The following is a 14,669-nucleotide window of genomic DNA, read 5'->3' as shown; positions in this document are numbered from 1 at the left end:
ATATACTTTTTCAAACATTCAAATATTTTGCGTCATCCAGATTTGTATTTGATAATTTAGATGATAGTGTATCTCGATAATTCCACTTTAGTTCCATTATGAAATATTCGTCATATCATCGCTGGTGATATTAATCGAGAAAGAAGGAATGCGAACATTAATACTAATGATCGAAATGATCGTTGCATTAAAAAGGCAAATTTTGTAACTAATAGACTGCTGTGAAAAATCTTTCTGTGCGTGTAAATATTATCTTTCAAATTGTTCCTATTAACTTTCTAAACATTATGATTATTACAAATGCGCAAAAGCGTTCCGTCGAGAATTTCCGCAAATCATATATACAATGGTTAATATGAGATGGAATTCAATAGAATTATAATAAGGCATTATTTTAGTAAACAGTTCATTTCGTCCATGCGCATTCCAGATAGCTTCATTTTTTAAAACTCGTTTAGTCGAAGGCTACGTAATGACATCGATAAATAATCGCTGTCCAAAAATTGCCTTATTATAAATATTTCATGTGTTTTAAAAAATATTTCATGTGTTTTAAAAAAACTATCGCATTTATATGATTTTTAATAGATTACAGAATAGATTTATCAGTATATCATATTAATAACAGTATTTAAAAAATTTGTATAAAATATTTATAATCTAAATGGCAATTAAAATAATATTTAATAATTAATTAAAATTTCTTCTATTTTATTGTATAAAACACATACGCATATGCGATTAAATTTTAACAATAAGAGATACATTAAAAAATTCATAAATGAATCATGCTGGTTAAACTATCATCTTCAACTATAAATACTAAAATCTGTTAAAGAAAACATTGCATACATTTAGGAAAGAAATATATTATTTAACATTGTTGCAGAAATAAAAAATTTTGCTCATTAATCCATTACCGATTTATTATCTATCCTATTTGGCGTTTGGATTCGTTTATATAAGCGAAAAAAAATATCTTCTGTATTGATTAGCTTTTGTGCTTACCTTGATATCTACTATTATCATTACAGACTGTATGTAAAGTATTTAAGAGTTTTTCGCCACAATATTTCTGGGGCACGGTCGGCTTCTGTTTGGAGTAGCCGTTCGTTTGTGCGTCTCTTGATTCCGACATAAGAAATGCGATGGCGATCATCAGGCTCACATGCACGTTTAATTGGTTCGTGAACATCTGAAAATATCCGTTCTCATTTAATTACGCGAACGCATACACGAGGTTGGATTAAAAAACTAAAAGATGAAATATATTATATATTTATATTTATCAGAGAAATATTTATTATATATTTTATATTTATATCAGAGGAAATAAGCTTTTTCGGAGATAGAAAGATAAATAAGAATAGAAAAATAATTAGAGAATATAAAACATAAGTGAGCATGCGTTAATTAAAAGTAGATTGAAATTGTGAATAGCGGTGTCATTACGCAACCTTTGACCAAATGAATTAAAAAAATGAAGGAACTATCTGGAACATGCGCGGAGACAAACTGTTTATGTTAAAATAAAATATCATAAATACTGATATATATATATTTAATTTCGAACAATTAATGTTCGAAAAAATTCACGCATTACCATCGCGTTTTTTAGGCTCTTATTGCTCGTTTAATTATCATGTTGTTAAATACATAGAGCCGTATTATTTATCAATTTATTTAGAATTACACGCCGAGCTAAAATGATCGTGTTCTTATTATTTCCATAGATTAATAAAAACGGACAGGAGAAGTGTCGGTGTGGGGCTGAATAGCTCAGTGGTAAGAGCAGTCACCCGGCAAGCGAAAGACTCGGGTTCGATTCCCGATTCAGCGACTTCGCCTTATATTCTCATATATTTCAGTTAGGATTAACAGTTAGGATAACGATATTTATTTCGTGACTTTTCAAGGATGTGACCTTCCAATAATGACATCATGTATTGTTCATAGTTTGAACGAAAATACACACACTTTCTCGATATTTTTAGTAAAAATAAAACTTTATACTTTCAAATTTTAAAGTATAAAGTTTTATTTTTACTAAAAATATCGAGAAAAATCAATAATTGAGCTTTAAACATTAAAAATCTATTAAAATGTCTTTAGAATTAATGAACGAATAATTTTATATAAATATACTTTATACAAATATACGAAATTTCGAAGCTTGTTTTATAAGAAGCAAAATTTCATTTTCAATAGCTTACAACTGAATAGCGATAATTATCTCAGTGCCTCAATATTTTCATTATATCAATAAAAATTGAATTTAAATGTACTTTCGATGTAAAATCAATTTGTATATCGGTATATTTTTTAATTTTAACTACATCGTTTTAGGCTACAATTTACATAAATGCACTTTTATTTTGATGTTTCAAGGTTGATGAGGGAATTTATTCGTGATCGATTCGCAACGTTTCATTAGATGTGTCCGAGTCACTACCGCAGTAGACACATTGGCTTGCTCCTTTGAACACGCGTAACGCTAATTAATATAGGACAAACCACTTCTATTTCCGGCGCATCGAAATTAGGGATAGAAATTAGCGTTCAACTAAGCTATAACTGAAAGAAATGACGCATATTAATGTCGAATTATGTCTAATATTATTTATCTTTTCCTCGTGATTAGTACGACTGAAACACGCACATTTCCAATTCGTAGCATTATTGCTCCGATGGAAAAAAAACATATAATTGTTCCGAAGAAAAAATATGTAATTTGCAATTAACAATTACATATTTTTTCTTAAAAACAACTGTGTGTTTTCTTTACACCAATTGATGCCTCTCATTATTTTGTACATAAAAGTATTAAGGTAAGATAATAAAAAAATGAATATTTTACTAGATATTTTATGGTTGTAAAATTGAAAAATTATTTCAAGCCTCATAACATAATTTGAATGATTTAACGGTTATTGAGAACCCATAATATGCATTACTCGCAACTTAGCCATTCGCGTAAAGATACACGGTGTGTCTTGCGCCTGAGTGATCACTCGATTTCAAGACACTATCGTGTTTCTTGATATATTTTTTAGTAGTGTATACGTATCTATGTGTCTACATCAATATATAAATTGTTATAATAATATAATGAAGTGTGCGAGAGATGATGTTTATTGACAGTTCAAGTACGATCGATATATTGTGAGTAAACAATAACTTAATTAACAATTCAACATGTAAATTGCTATATTAAATATGTCTATATGCATATGTAAAGAGATAATATTATTAATTTGAAACATTTTAAATGCATGTCTCTACAATTTATTGAGATTCTAAATCAATTAGTTATTACACAGCTTGAATAATATATAAGATAGTGTTGATAAAATTTAAAATATTCTCTCAATAATATAAATATGATTATTTATTGTAATTGATTATACACATGAGAATTTATTTTGTTCGAATTATAGCGATACCACTTTGTCACGTGAATACATGAATTAAACAGTTTGACGCATTAATTAAATGTTGTTGTCTGTCGGAGACATTATATTCAAGTCAATGTCCAAAAATCATTGATTAGCGAGCAGTACTACAGCAGGATATATAACCATCTGATTAGCTAAAAGCAAAATATAAGAGATACAAATGAATGCTTATAAGATATGTACATATAAAATATATATTTTTAAAAAAACATTATAATCTAATATTCTATCAAATTGCGCGAATATTTAAGTAGCTATCTTACTCTACAAAACATGGATAATGTCATTGGAAATATTTTTCCTGTAAATATCCTGTAAATATTTTTCCTGTATATAGAGAGGTCTTTTGGCACAAATCATTGTCAGACTTCTGGCTTAATTCTGTTTCAGTTTATACCATGCATAATCATAGGTCACATAACATATGCCTTTACATTGCATATATATTATTATTATCTAAATAAGTGTATATTAAGATCTTTATCATATATATAGATAATACGTTGGAACATCTTGGAACACCCAAAGAATATTGTAAAATGCAAAATTCGATAAAATGGATATTAATTGTATGGTTCATGATTTATGTAACGTGTACTTTAAATTTTAAATTTTTATTTAATGTATGCTCGTTAACACACAGAATAATAATTTTGACAAGTTTCATTTAAAAATCTGACTCTTTTTTAGGTATGGCAGCCACTTGCAGTATGAAGATTACAAATGTGGAAACTGTCATAAAAACCTGAAAGAAAATATGTAAATTAAATTTTTTCGCATAAAAAAATTACATATATAATACACTATATTAAACCTGTATTTTTGTATGTTAATCTAATTTTTACTATTACAAAATATAAAAATAAAAATATCATATAAAAGATGTAATAAAAAATTACAATCTTATTATTTATAAAATAATGTTAAAATAAAAAGTAGATATAAAACGAGATAAATATAAGATATAAAATATAAGATTATAATCAATGTAATAACCTTTCGTAAAAGATCATTGCCAAAATAGAAGAGACCTAGTCCTGTGAATTTCAACGGATGATATATAATTTGTAAAGAAAATTGATAAATCTGCGCATAAGTAGAATAATTATGAAAATTTAAATGACTTAGTTGGCTTACTTTGAAATATATTTTACCTCGTCATGAACATCAGCATACCGAAGAAAATCTGTCAATTGATGAATTATTTTTTCTATTTTGTTAGCCTAAAATCGCGATAATTTATTATTAATAAATACAAAATAAAAAAGTAACAAATAAATAAATGAATATATATTTAAGCATATATATATATATATATATATATATATATATATATATATATTTACAGGATTGAGAAAGATGCGAGAATTTACCTTAGCACTGACGTTCTCGCAGACATAATTTAAGCAGAAGAGTCTGGCTATGTGCATACCTATCCAAAAAAACACAGACAACCAGGAAACCGGTGCAAGTATAATGTGACTCTTCGTTTGTACGTGCATAATAACATAATAACATGATCTTGTTATATTTACCAAATAGATTATTATTTTTATAGTCAATTGGGGACTGAATATTATATTTAATTCACGAGCGATTTGACATAATTCCAGATGAACATGCCTATAAAAGAATAAAATTTATTAATGAAAGAACGAAAAGATAAACGCGATGTGTGTGGAAAAATCATTTCTTTGTTGTTTGCATAACTGCAATTTTTTCTATATATATGCATTATTTATTTTAATAGATTATATTTAAATCAATGTCTATCGAAAATATATATTTTATTATCTTTATTTACATTGAAGTCCACAATATACACTTGTATTTATTAGTGTACATGATACATCCTTGAGTGGTCAGCGCAGATTTTTTCCATGTATATCTCAATCCATACTCTTTTTTAATCAATAGATATTTCATGTGTTCATTTACCTTGTCAAATCTAGTACCAATATACCTATTACAAAGGACGATTTTAATTGTATAATAATTAAAATATACCAAAAAATTAACTATATACATAATTACTTGAAATGAAAATAATCTACGATGAAATGTTTTAGTCAAGTTTAGTTTCTGCAAAATGAATATGAAATACATTTCTCTTTTTTCTCGAGACATTTTTATTGAAAATATTAGATTCTTCTCTAAAAAATTATTTATTATCTTCTTTAGTGTATTTCTTTTTAGAGTAATAACTTTATAAATATATATTTTATAAAATACATGTATTAAAACAATAAATAACTAGATTTATTATTGAATAAATTATTACATTTAGGTATACTGGTGTAACATTATACAAACCACAGAAAAGTCACAAATAATATATCTTCAAATATGTTGACGTATTTAAAATGATTTATAATGTAAGGTACAATCATGTATCAAAGATCCTTTACTTGATAAAACCACCAAATGCTATCACATGTATTTCCTATATAAGTAAATATGAACCATCCTATTAATATTCTTTTCACATATGCATGTAATTGTCGATACATCTTGGGAGTGCCTAACTCTTTTAACGTGTCGTCCACAGCAGCAAGTCTTCCCATAAATATTCGAAATCTCTAATCAATATTAAAAAATACAATTCAATTAAATATTATAATAAATAGTATTAATTTATTATATATAGCGTTAAGATCGTATTATATGAATAATATTAATGTATTAAATAATAAATAATAAATTTTAAATTATAAAATTAGGAAAATATCATAATCATCCTTTAAAAGATAATATTTTTATTACAAAAAGTATTATATTTTATTTATTCTACAAATTAAAAATATACATATTTACCTTATTTTGATATACATTTGTAACAATAGATGTAATAGTAGCAAGAATGCCAGTCTGCATATAAATTATAATAGAAGTTGATTGAAACCATACCTCTAGCTTAAATATTGTCACTATATAATAATAAAAACATCCATAAGCAATCCATATTGTTATATTATAAAAAATACGTAAATAAAGTTTCTTTGGAAAATAGACACATAAACCGAGAACTGAAGCTGTTAGAAGTAAAGGATATATAGCCTTTTCTATTGTATTTGACATAGATAGTCATCACTCTCACGATTTCTGCCGCAAACTAACATGGACTCTCTATTCAAACTCATTTGATTGAAATCATTCATTAAAGAGATAGAATAATGCATAGTAAAAATGTCAAATCATCATTTAATTCTTCATAAATGCAGAATGATATAGTCGATCAATATCATCAGATAATATTAATGTCGATAACAAACGATCTCATAATGCCATTCTTATAATTTTACACTATTGTTTAATTATTATTATATTAGTATAATCCATAAATAATCTTAATGTATTCTTGCAATGTTAGATTCGATAAAGTGTTAGTTAATTATAAGTCAATTAAAATGAATAATTATCTTTAATTGCACTATAATAATCAGGAGTTATATGATCGTCATGCAAAACCGGAAAAAAACTTTAATCAATTAACTTTTATTAAATGTGAGAATAGCATTTCATTGGAAATATCAATAAAATACGTTAATAACCGAAGAAATTATTATATTTCATGAGAAACAGTAGAAACAAGTTTTGATGAAAAATTATTGAGCAAGAGAAATTTCATTCAATTATTATAAGTTATAAAAAACAATAAAAAATGAAATGAAAAGAGATAAATGCAAAGATAAACTTTTCGAAGGAAGTCGTTGCCAAAGTAGGAAACACTCATTCCATTAAATTTCAACGAATGAAGCATTATTTGCAAAGTAAATTGAGATATCTGTACAGAAGAAACCTTATTTTTCTTAAACAATTTCATTTACTACATTTACTTGTTGCTATATCAATATTTTTTATCTCCTTCCAAATATCTGCATATCGAATAGAATTTGTAAGTTGATGAGTTGTTTTGTCAATTTCATTAACCTGAAATTTGAATAGAATTTATTACATCAAATATATATCTTTATTAAGAGTTGCGCATTATTTTACCTTAATTGTTACATTCTCACAGATATAATTTACAGCGTATAACTTCACTAAAAATAGAAAGACTTATCCACTGACAATGAGACAAAGCTAGGAGTATACTTGTATTTCTTTTTGTTCCTGCATAAGGATTATGTATAAATAATAGCACAATACTGTTAAAAACAAAAGAAATTTTTTCTAAAATAATAGACGGGAACGTAAACGAAATTATGGGAACGTAATAATTTTACCATACTATAATATTATAATTAATATAAATTTAAATATGTGTACATAATTATATAGAACACGATTAAATAAAAATATACATAAATATATATCTTATCATGATATACATATATTAAGAATAGTAGATATATTTGCGATTATCATATTAAATCCCATATTAATTATTATAATATTAATTCAAAATATTATATCAGTGAATAAGAACTCATTCCACAGTATAAAACATACCAATAAATAAACCATATTGTTAAAGAATACAAAATACTTAAATATGTAATCCACTTAATCTTCGGTCTAGATGTTTTTAAAGGATAGACACCTAAACCGGCAATAACACATAATGAAAAGATGTCGTACTTCCTGTTGGATCGTGGTCGTCATTGTTATTGCAAAATAACACTGTCAATTTAATAAAACTCATTTATGTATTCATACGCGTTGCAATTATAACAATTTACAATGTTATTAATTTTTTCATCATTATAATACATGTTCTTTTCAGCATCTACACATATAATCGATCCGCTCTGTTAAAAAGATGATTTATTATTAAACATGCAATTAAAACTATTAAAATGTATGTAATTATACTTTATATGAAGAAGAGAAAGAAAAAAAGAGACAGAAAGAGAAAAATTGTGTCATGGATCGTATTAAATTATGTGTTTATGTTTATTTTTTAGAGATTTGGAACATGTTTGAAAAAGCTTGCTGCGGATGACACTTTGGAGAAATTAGGCACACTCCAGAAATGCATAAAAAATATATAAGAGATCGAAACAAGCCATTGGATGGATTATGTACATTCTGACTATAAACTTTTATGATACTCTATGGTGGCTGAGTATATAACAAAATCCGCTTGGGGATTTTTGACAGCTATATTAAATTATTGCAGCCATATAAATGCATTTATGAACTTATTATTTATTTTTATCTTATGGTTTGTATAATATTTAATATATTTGTATGTATGTATACACTTATATATACATATATACAGGGTGAGTCATTTTAAGTGACGGACTAAAATTTCTCGAAAACTATAGGAGATACAGAAAAATGTTTCAAACAAAAATTGTAGGGTGTGAAGGGGGACATAAGATGGTAGCATTGGTTTGACCTTGGAAAGTCATTTGAAGGTCACATAAAAGTCACCTTCAATTTCTTAAATTGAACCCACTATTTTTCATTACATATTCTTGTAGCTTATCTCGAGAGCTTTCCAAAACACTACAGACAAATGTTTTTTCATTAAATATTTTTTGAGTTATAAGGCTTCAAAGTTAGCAGTACTTCGATATAAAATGCAAAATATCTCGTAAAATATTTAGTTTATAACAAAAAGTGCATTGCAAATTACACATTTTTTATCATAAACAATCATACATTTTCTTTGCACCAATAGTTTTGTCTCATTATCCTGTGCATAAAAGTATTAAGGTAAGACTACCGAAAACTAAATATTTTACGAGATATTTTGCATTTTATATCGAAGTACTGCAAACTTTGAAGCCTTATAACTCAAAAAGTATTTAATGAAAAAACATTTGTCTGTAGTGTTTTGGAAAGCTCTCGAGATAAGCTACAAGAATATGTAATGAAAAATAGTGGGTTCAATTTAAGAAATTGAAGGTGACTTTTATGTGACCTTCAAATGACTTTCCAAGGTCAAACCAATGCTACCATCTTATGTCCCCCTTCACACCCTATAATTTTTGTTTGAAACATTTTTCTGTATCTCCTATAGTTTTCGAGAAATTTTAGTCCGTCACTTAAAATGACTCACCCTGTATATATATATATATGTGTATGCATCTATGTATATATGTTCATATATATATAAATAGCACACACAAATAGTTGTATATATTTTAAATTTTTATATATATTTTTATATATATTTTTATATTTTTTTTAGACATATTTTTATAGATTCTTTTGCAATTTTTATATTAATTTATAAATTATAGACATCACAAGTATTTTATATTTTTTCTTTAAATATTTTAAATATTATTCCATTTATATTTAATTAAATAAAATATTATATAATATATATTTAAAGTATATCATATCAATGTACATTAATACATCACAAATATGTTCTGGAGATAACATATCAGAATAATGTATTTTATAATTTGTAAAACATTGTAATACAGGTATATCGGTAATAGATTTGACGAAATAAACAAGCATATGAAATGTCTATTAATGAGAGAAGAATACGGCTTCCAATGTATAATATTTAAGTGGAAAGGAGAAAACCTATTGTTGGTCTACATCGATATACTTTATTTACTTACAATTATAAGACAGTGTTGTGGATCTTAATGTAAATCGATATATGCACATGTTCGAAAAAATTATCATTTCGATATTCATTTAATAATAAAATTTTGTAGAACTTAGTATTTCCGAAAATAATTAATTAAGAAAATCAAATTTATATGAATTCTTTCAATGTATAACTACACTTTATACGAATAAAAAAATATGATTTTCTATAATAACAAAATACATGTCTTTTGATAGGCATCTTCATTTAGAATTATGTCGCATTGCTCGTGAATTGAATTCGATATTTGGAATGCAAATAACTTTCAAAATGTTATCCTACTTTGCAAGTATGTCAACAATGTGTTATGTTTTATTCATGATGTTAGTGCAGAAAGATAAATGAATATATATATATATATATATATATATATATATATATATGTATATATATTCTTTTACCTTAATTCTAACACTCTCACAGATATGATTTATAAGGTAGATTCTTACTACTAATGTGGACATCCAATAGATAATATTAATTCATATGTATATATATATATTATAGTTTACTTAGAAATCGTAATCCAGAGCTCTTGATAACTGCACACATTTTGTAACGAAAGGATTATATTTATACAGAAAAAAATGAAATTTGTAACAATATCTGTGTGGTTCAAGTTATTATACCATCAATTTATTAAATTATTAACAATTCAAGTAAAACAATTTTGATTAAAATGTTGCTTTCCGCGTATAATGCTAATACATTGTCCGAAATTTCAAAAATTTTAATTGATTTATGATGATATAAAAGGCAGAGTAAGAGAAGAAAGAATTGTTCAAAACATATTCGAATTTTTAAAATATTTAAATAAATATCGAGAGTTAAAAACCGAAAAAAACTTAAATCGGATTAAATAGATTTTATTTTTAAATTATTTTATATTAATCAATATTTATATTAATTATTATTTTATAATAATTAATATATATTAATTATTATTTTATAATAATTAATATCTATTAATTATTATTTTATAACAATTTATCTACATAATAGATTGTCACATTATTACAGTATATAAAAGTATTCTCACAAAAAAGTCATTTTTAATTTTCGAGAAATATAATAATACTTATTTAAATATTATTATAATTAATATTAAACAATATTATAACGATTAATTTAAAGAGCATAAGAATTCTGATGTTTTTATATCTCATTTTTTTAAGATTACATTTCTTTCATTTTTTTAAGTTTTGCCTTCTCTTGGCTGCCTTTTCGTCTTTCGGAAGGAGATCGCGAACAAAAGAATCACGCATACGATCATACGTCAAGAGAATCAGTTTCTTCGCAAAAAATTACGTAAATATAATACATAATTATAACGTTATTATGAAATTAGTCCCCAGCATGAGTCATGATGCAACTAGTAAACTTTCCAAACGTATATTGTACATATGTAATGTATATGTGTGTGTGTGTGTGTGTGTGTGTGTGTTTGTGTGTGTGTGTATGGTGTGTGTGTGTGTGATGTGTGTATGTGTGTATGAGTATATGGATATATGCACTTATGTCTGGGTTTATTCGGCTGCATGATGATCGAGGGGTAAAGCAAAGTTCGAAGAATTACTGATTTCCGGACAAGTGCTTAAGGACTACAGTTAAGCGCAATACATGGACAGGTCGCTTAACGTGCACGAATTGCGACAGCATTTCTCATAGATGTCTTCGGGTTTTCTTCGATTATTCCTATCGTCGAACGTTCCATTCGACGTCTCCTGTGCTGTTGCTGGGGACGGGGAAGAGTCGGAATCAAACTGATAATTGGCCGTCGTCATTTCTGAAAATAAGTGCAAACTTCTATAGCAGTGTGTAGAAGTAATATAAAAAGATCGTATCGTTTAAACACTTTTTCTATTTATATGCATAATATCCGGTTTAATTGAATAATTTTTACGGGCAATTTATTATTGTTCCAGATAGCTTCATTTTTTAAACTCGTAATAGAAGGCTACGTAATGACATCGATAAATAATCGCTATCCAAAAAATGCCTTATTATAAATATTGCATGCGCTTTAAAAGATAAATTATCACATTTATATTTTTTTAATAGATTACAGAATAGATTTATCAGTATATAACAGTATTTAAAAAATACATATTAATAACGGTATTTAAAAAATACATATTAATAACAGTATTTAAAAAATTTGTATAAAATATTTTATAAAATATTTATATTCTAAATGGCAATTCAAAAACAATATATAACAATTAATTAAAATTTCTTCTATTTTATTGTATAAAACACATACGCATATGCGATTAAATTCTAGCAATAAGAGATACGTTAAAAAATTCATAAATAAATCATGCTGGTTAAACTATCATCTTCATCTATAGTTACAAATATTAAAATCTAATAAAAAAAACATTGCATACATTTAGGAAAAAAATATATTATTTAACATTGTTGTAGAAATAAAAAATTTTGCTCATTAATCCATTACCGATATATTATCTATCCTATTTGGCGTTTGGATTCGTTTATATAAGTGAAAAAAAATATCTTCTGTATTGATTAGCTTTTATGCTTACCTTGATCCGTACTATTATCATACATGGAATTGTATGTGCCATTACAGACTATATGCAGAATATTTAAGAGCATTTCGCCACAATATTTCTGGGGCAAGGTCGCGGGCTGCTGGTTGGGGTAGCCGTTCGTTTGTGCGTTTCTTGATTCCGACACAAAAAACGCGATGGTGATCATCAGGCTCACAAGCACGTTCAATTGGTTCGTGGACATCTGAAAATATTCGTTCTCATTTAATTACGCGAACGCATACACGAGGTTGGATTAAAAAACTAAAAGATGGAATATATTATATATTTATATTTATCAGAGAAATATTTATTATATATTTTATATTTATATCAGAGAAAATAAGCTTTTTCGAAGATAGAAAGATAAATAAGAATAGAAAAATAATTAGAGAATATAAAATATAAGTGAGCATGCGTTAATTAAAAGTAGATTGAAATTGTGAACAGCGGTATCATTACGCAACCTTCGACCAAATGAATTAAAAAAATGAAGTTAACTGGAACACGCGCGGACTAGACAACTCACATCTATTTCGATAATCTTGAAAGTATTCAATATATTTTATCGAAGGAGTGCGTTTTTGACTACATTTGTGAAAACAGCAAAAACACTATTTCGGACAAACAGATAATTATATGCAGATTGTATGTTAAAGAAATAAAAAGGTTTTATACAATGCACAGGCCTGTATATAAAAATATAAATAAATACGAATCTATAATTCAAAATTATATTCTCATATATTTCAGTTAGGATTAACGATATTTATTTCGTGAATTTTCAAGTATGTGACCTTCCAATAATGATACCGTGTATTGTTCATAGTTTGTACGAAAATATACACATACATATACGCATGTATTTCCGTTAGATTTGAAAGTATAAAGTCTTGTTTTTAGTAAAGATATTAGTTAAGAGAGATTAATAACTGAGCTTTAAAAATTAAATATCTATTAAAATGTCTTTAGAATTAATGAACGAATAATTTTATATATATATACTTTATACAAACATCGAAGCTTGTTTTATAAAAAGCAAAATTTCATTTTCAATAGCTTACAACTAAATAGTGATAATTATCTCAGTGCCTCAATATTTTCATTATATTAATAAAGATCGAATCTAAATGTACTTTCGATATAATATCAATTTGTATATCGGTATACTTTTTAATTTTAACTACATCGTTTTAGGCTACAATTTACATAAATACACTTTTATTTTGATGTTTCAAGGTTGATGAGGGAATTTATTCGCGATCGATTCGCAAACAACGTTTCATTAGACGTGTCCGAGTCATTACCGCAGTAGACACATTGGCTTGCTCCTTTGAACACGCGTAACGCTAATTAATATAGGACAAACCACTTCTATTTCCGGCGCATCGAAATTAGCGATAGAAATTAGCGTTCAACTAAGCTATAACTGAAAGAAATGACGCATATTGATGTCGAATTATGTCTAATATTATTTATCTTTTCCTCGCGATTAGTACGACTGAAAACACGCACATTTACAATTCATAGCATTATTGCTCCGATAGATCAAACTTTAATTATATTCACGATTTATCATAAAACTCTAAATATATATATTAAAATAAAATTCCAAACTAAATTAACATTCTGTCTTTAAAGTTGATGAGGCAATTTCCGAACGTTATTTCTAATATCTATTTTAAGATTTCTTTTACATACCTTGAGAGTTTATAAAGATTTTGCACTCTGATCCGGAAATCTTCTTTAAATATTCAGAACGGTAATTCAACTATAATTATTCTTTGTCTGGAAGAAACTGCGTGATCGTCGGTGAGTTGTTCTCGTCGATCTGAAGAAGGTCGTACATCTTTCAAAATATGAACCCGCGGATGGGGGAAATAATTGTGTTTATGTTTTGCGAACGCGGGCAACTCGTGGCATCTTACCGTGAAGATAATAAGCGCGATCGCACGTCGTCGATATGCCGTGAGAGCAAAACAATTAAAAATGTATCGGTTTAATTTATCGGCGAAAATTAGTTCGTATGCGATATAACTCATTATTCTTAAATTTTTTTTCGTAATCTATTAATGCAGTAATCCATTTACGTAAGGT

General features: G+C 26.5%; 1 protein-coding gene across 2 annotated transcripts in view; it reads right to left on the bottom strand.

Annotated features, from left to right (window-relative positions):
* Positions 1 to 11,490: 11,490 nt before the first annotated feature.
* Positions 11,491 to 14,669, bottom strand: part of LOC112638378 (LIRP-like) — a 44,272-nt gene continuing 41,093 nt past the window's right edge. Inside the window, exons 1-3 of one of the 2 annotated variants that reach the window (XM_025409963.1) lie at positions 14,274 to 14,442; positions 12,567 to 12,777; positions 11,491 to 11,806 (exon numbers count right to left, since the gene is read on the bottom strand). In XM_025409963.1, the coding sequence (XP_025265748.1) occupies positions 11,628 to 11,806; positions 12,567 to 12,777 (390 nt within the window). In that variant the 5' untranslated portion in view covers positions 14,274 to 14,442 and the 3' untranslated portion in view covers positions 11,491 to 11,627. Of the gene's footprint in view, positions 11,807 to 12,566; positions 12,778 to 14,273; positions 14,443 to 14,669 lie in introns of those variants that run through there. The other variant, XM_025409962.1, reaches the window with a different exon arrangement.

This window comes from Camponotus floridanus, unplaced genomic scaffold (assembly GCF_003227725.1).
Source record: "Camponotus floridanus strain SB8 unplaced genomic scaffold, Cflo_v7.5 scaffold298, whole genome shotgun sequence".
Classification (NCBI taxonomy): domain Eukaryota; kingdom Metazoa; phylum Arthropoda; class Insecta; order Hymenoptera; family Formicidae; genus Camponotus; species Camponotus floridanus.
This window is presented reverse-complemented; position numbering and strand designations above follow the sequence as displayed.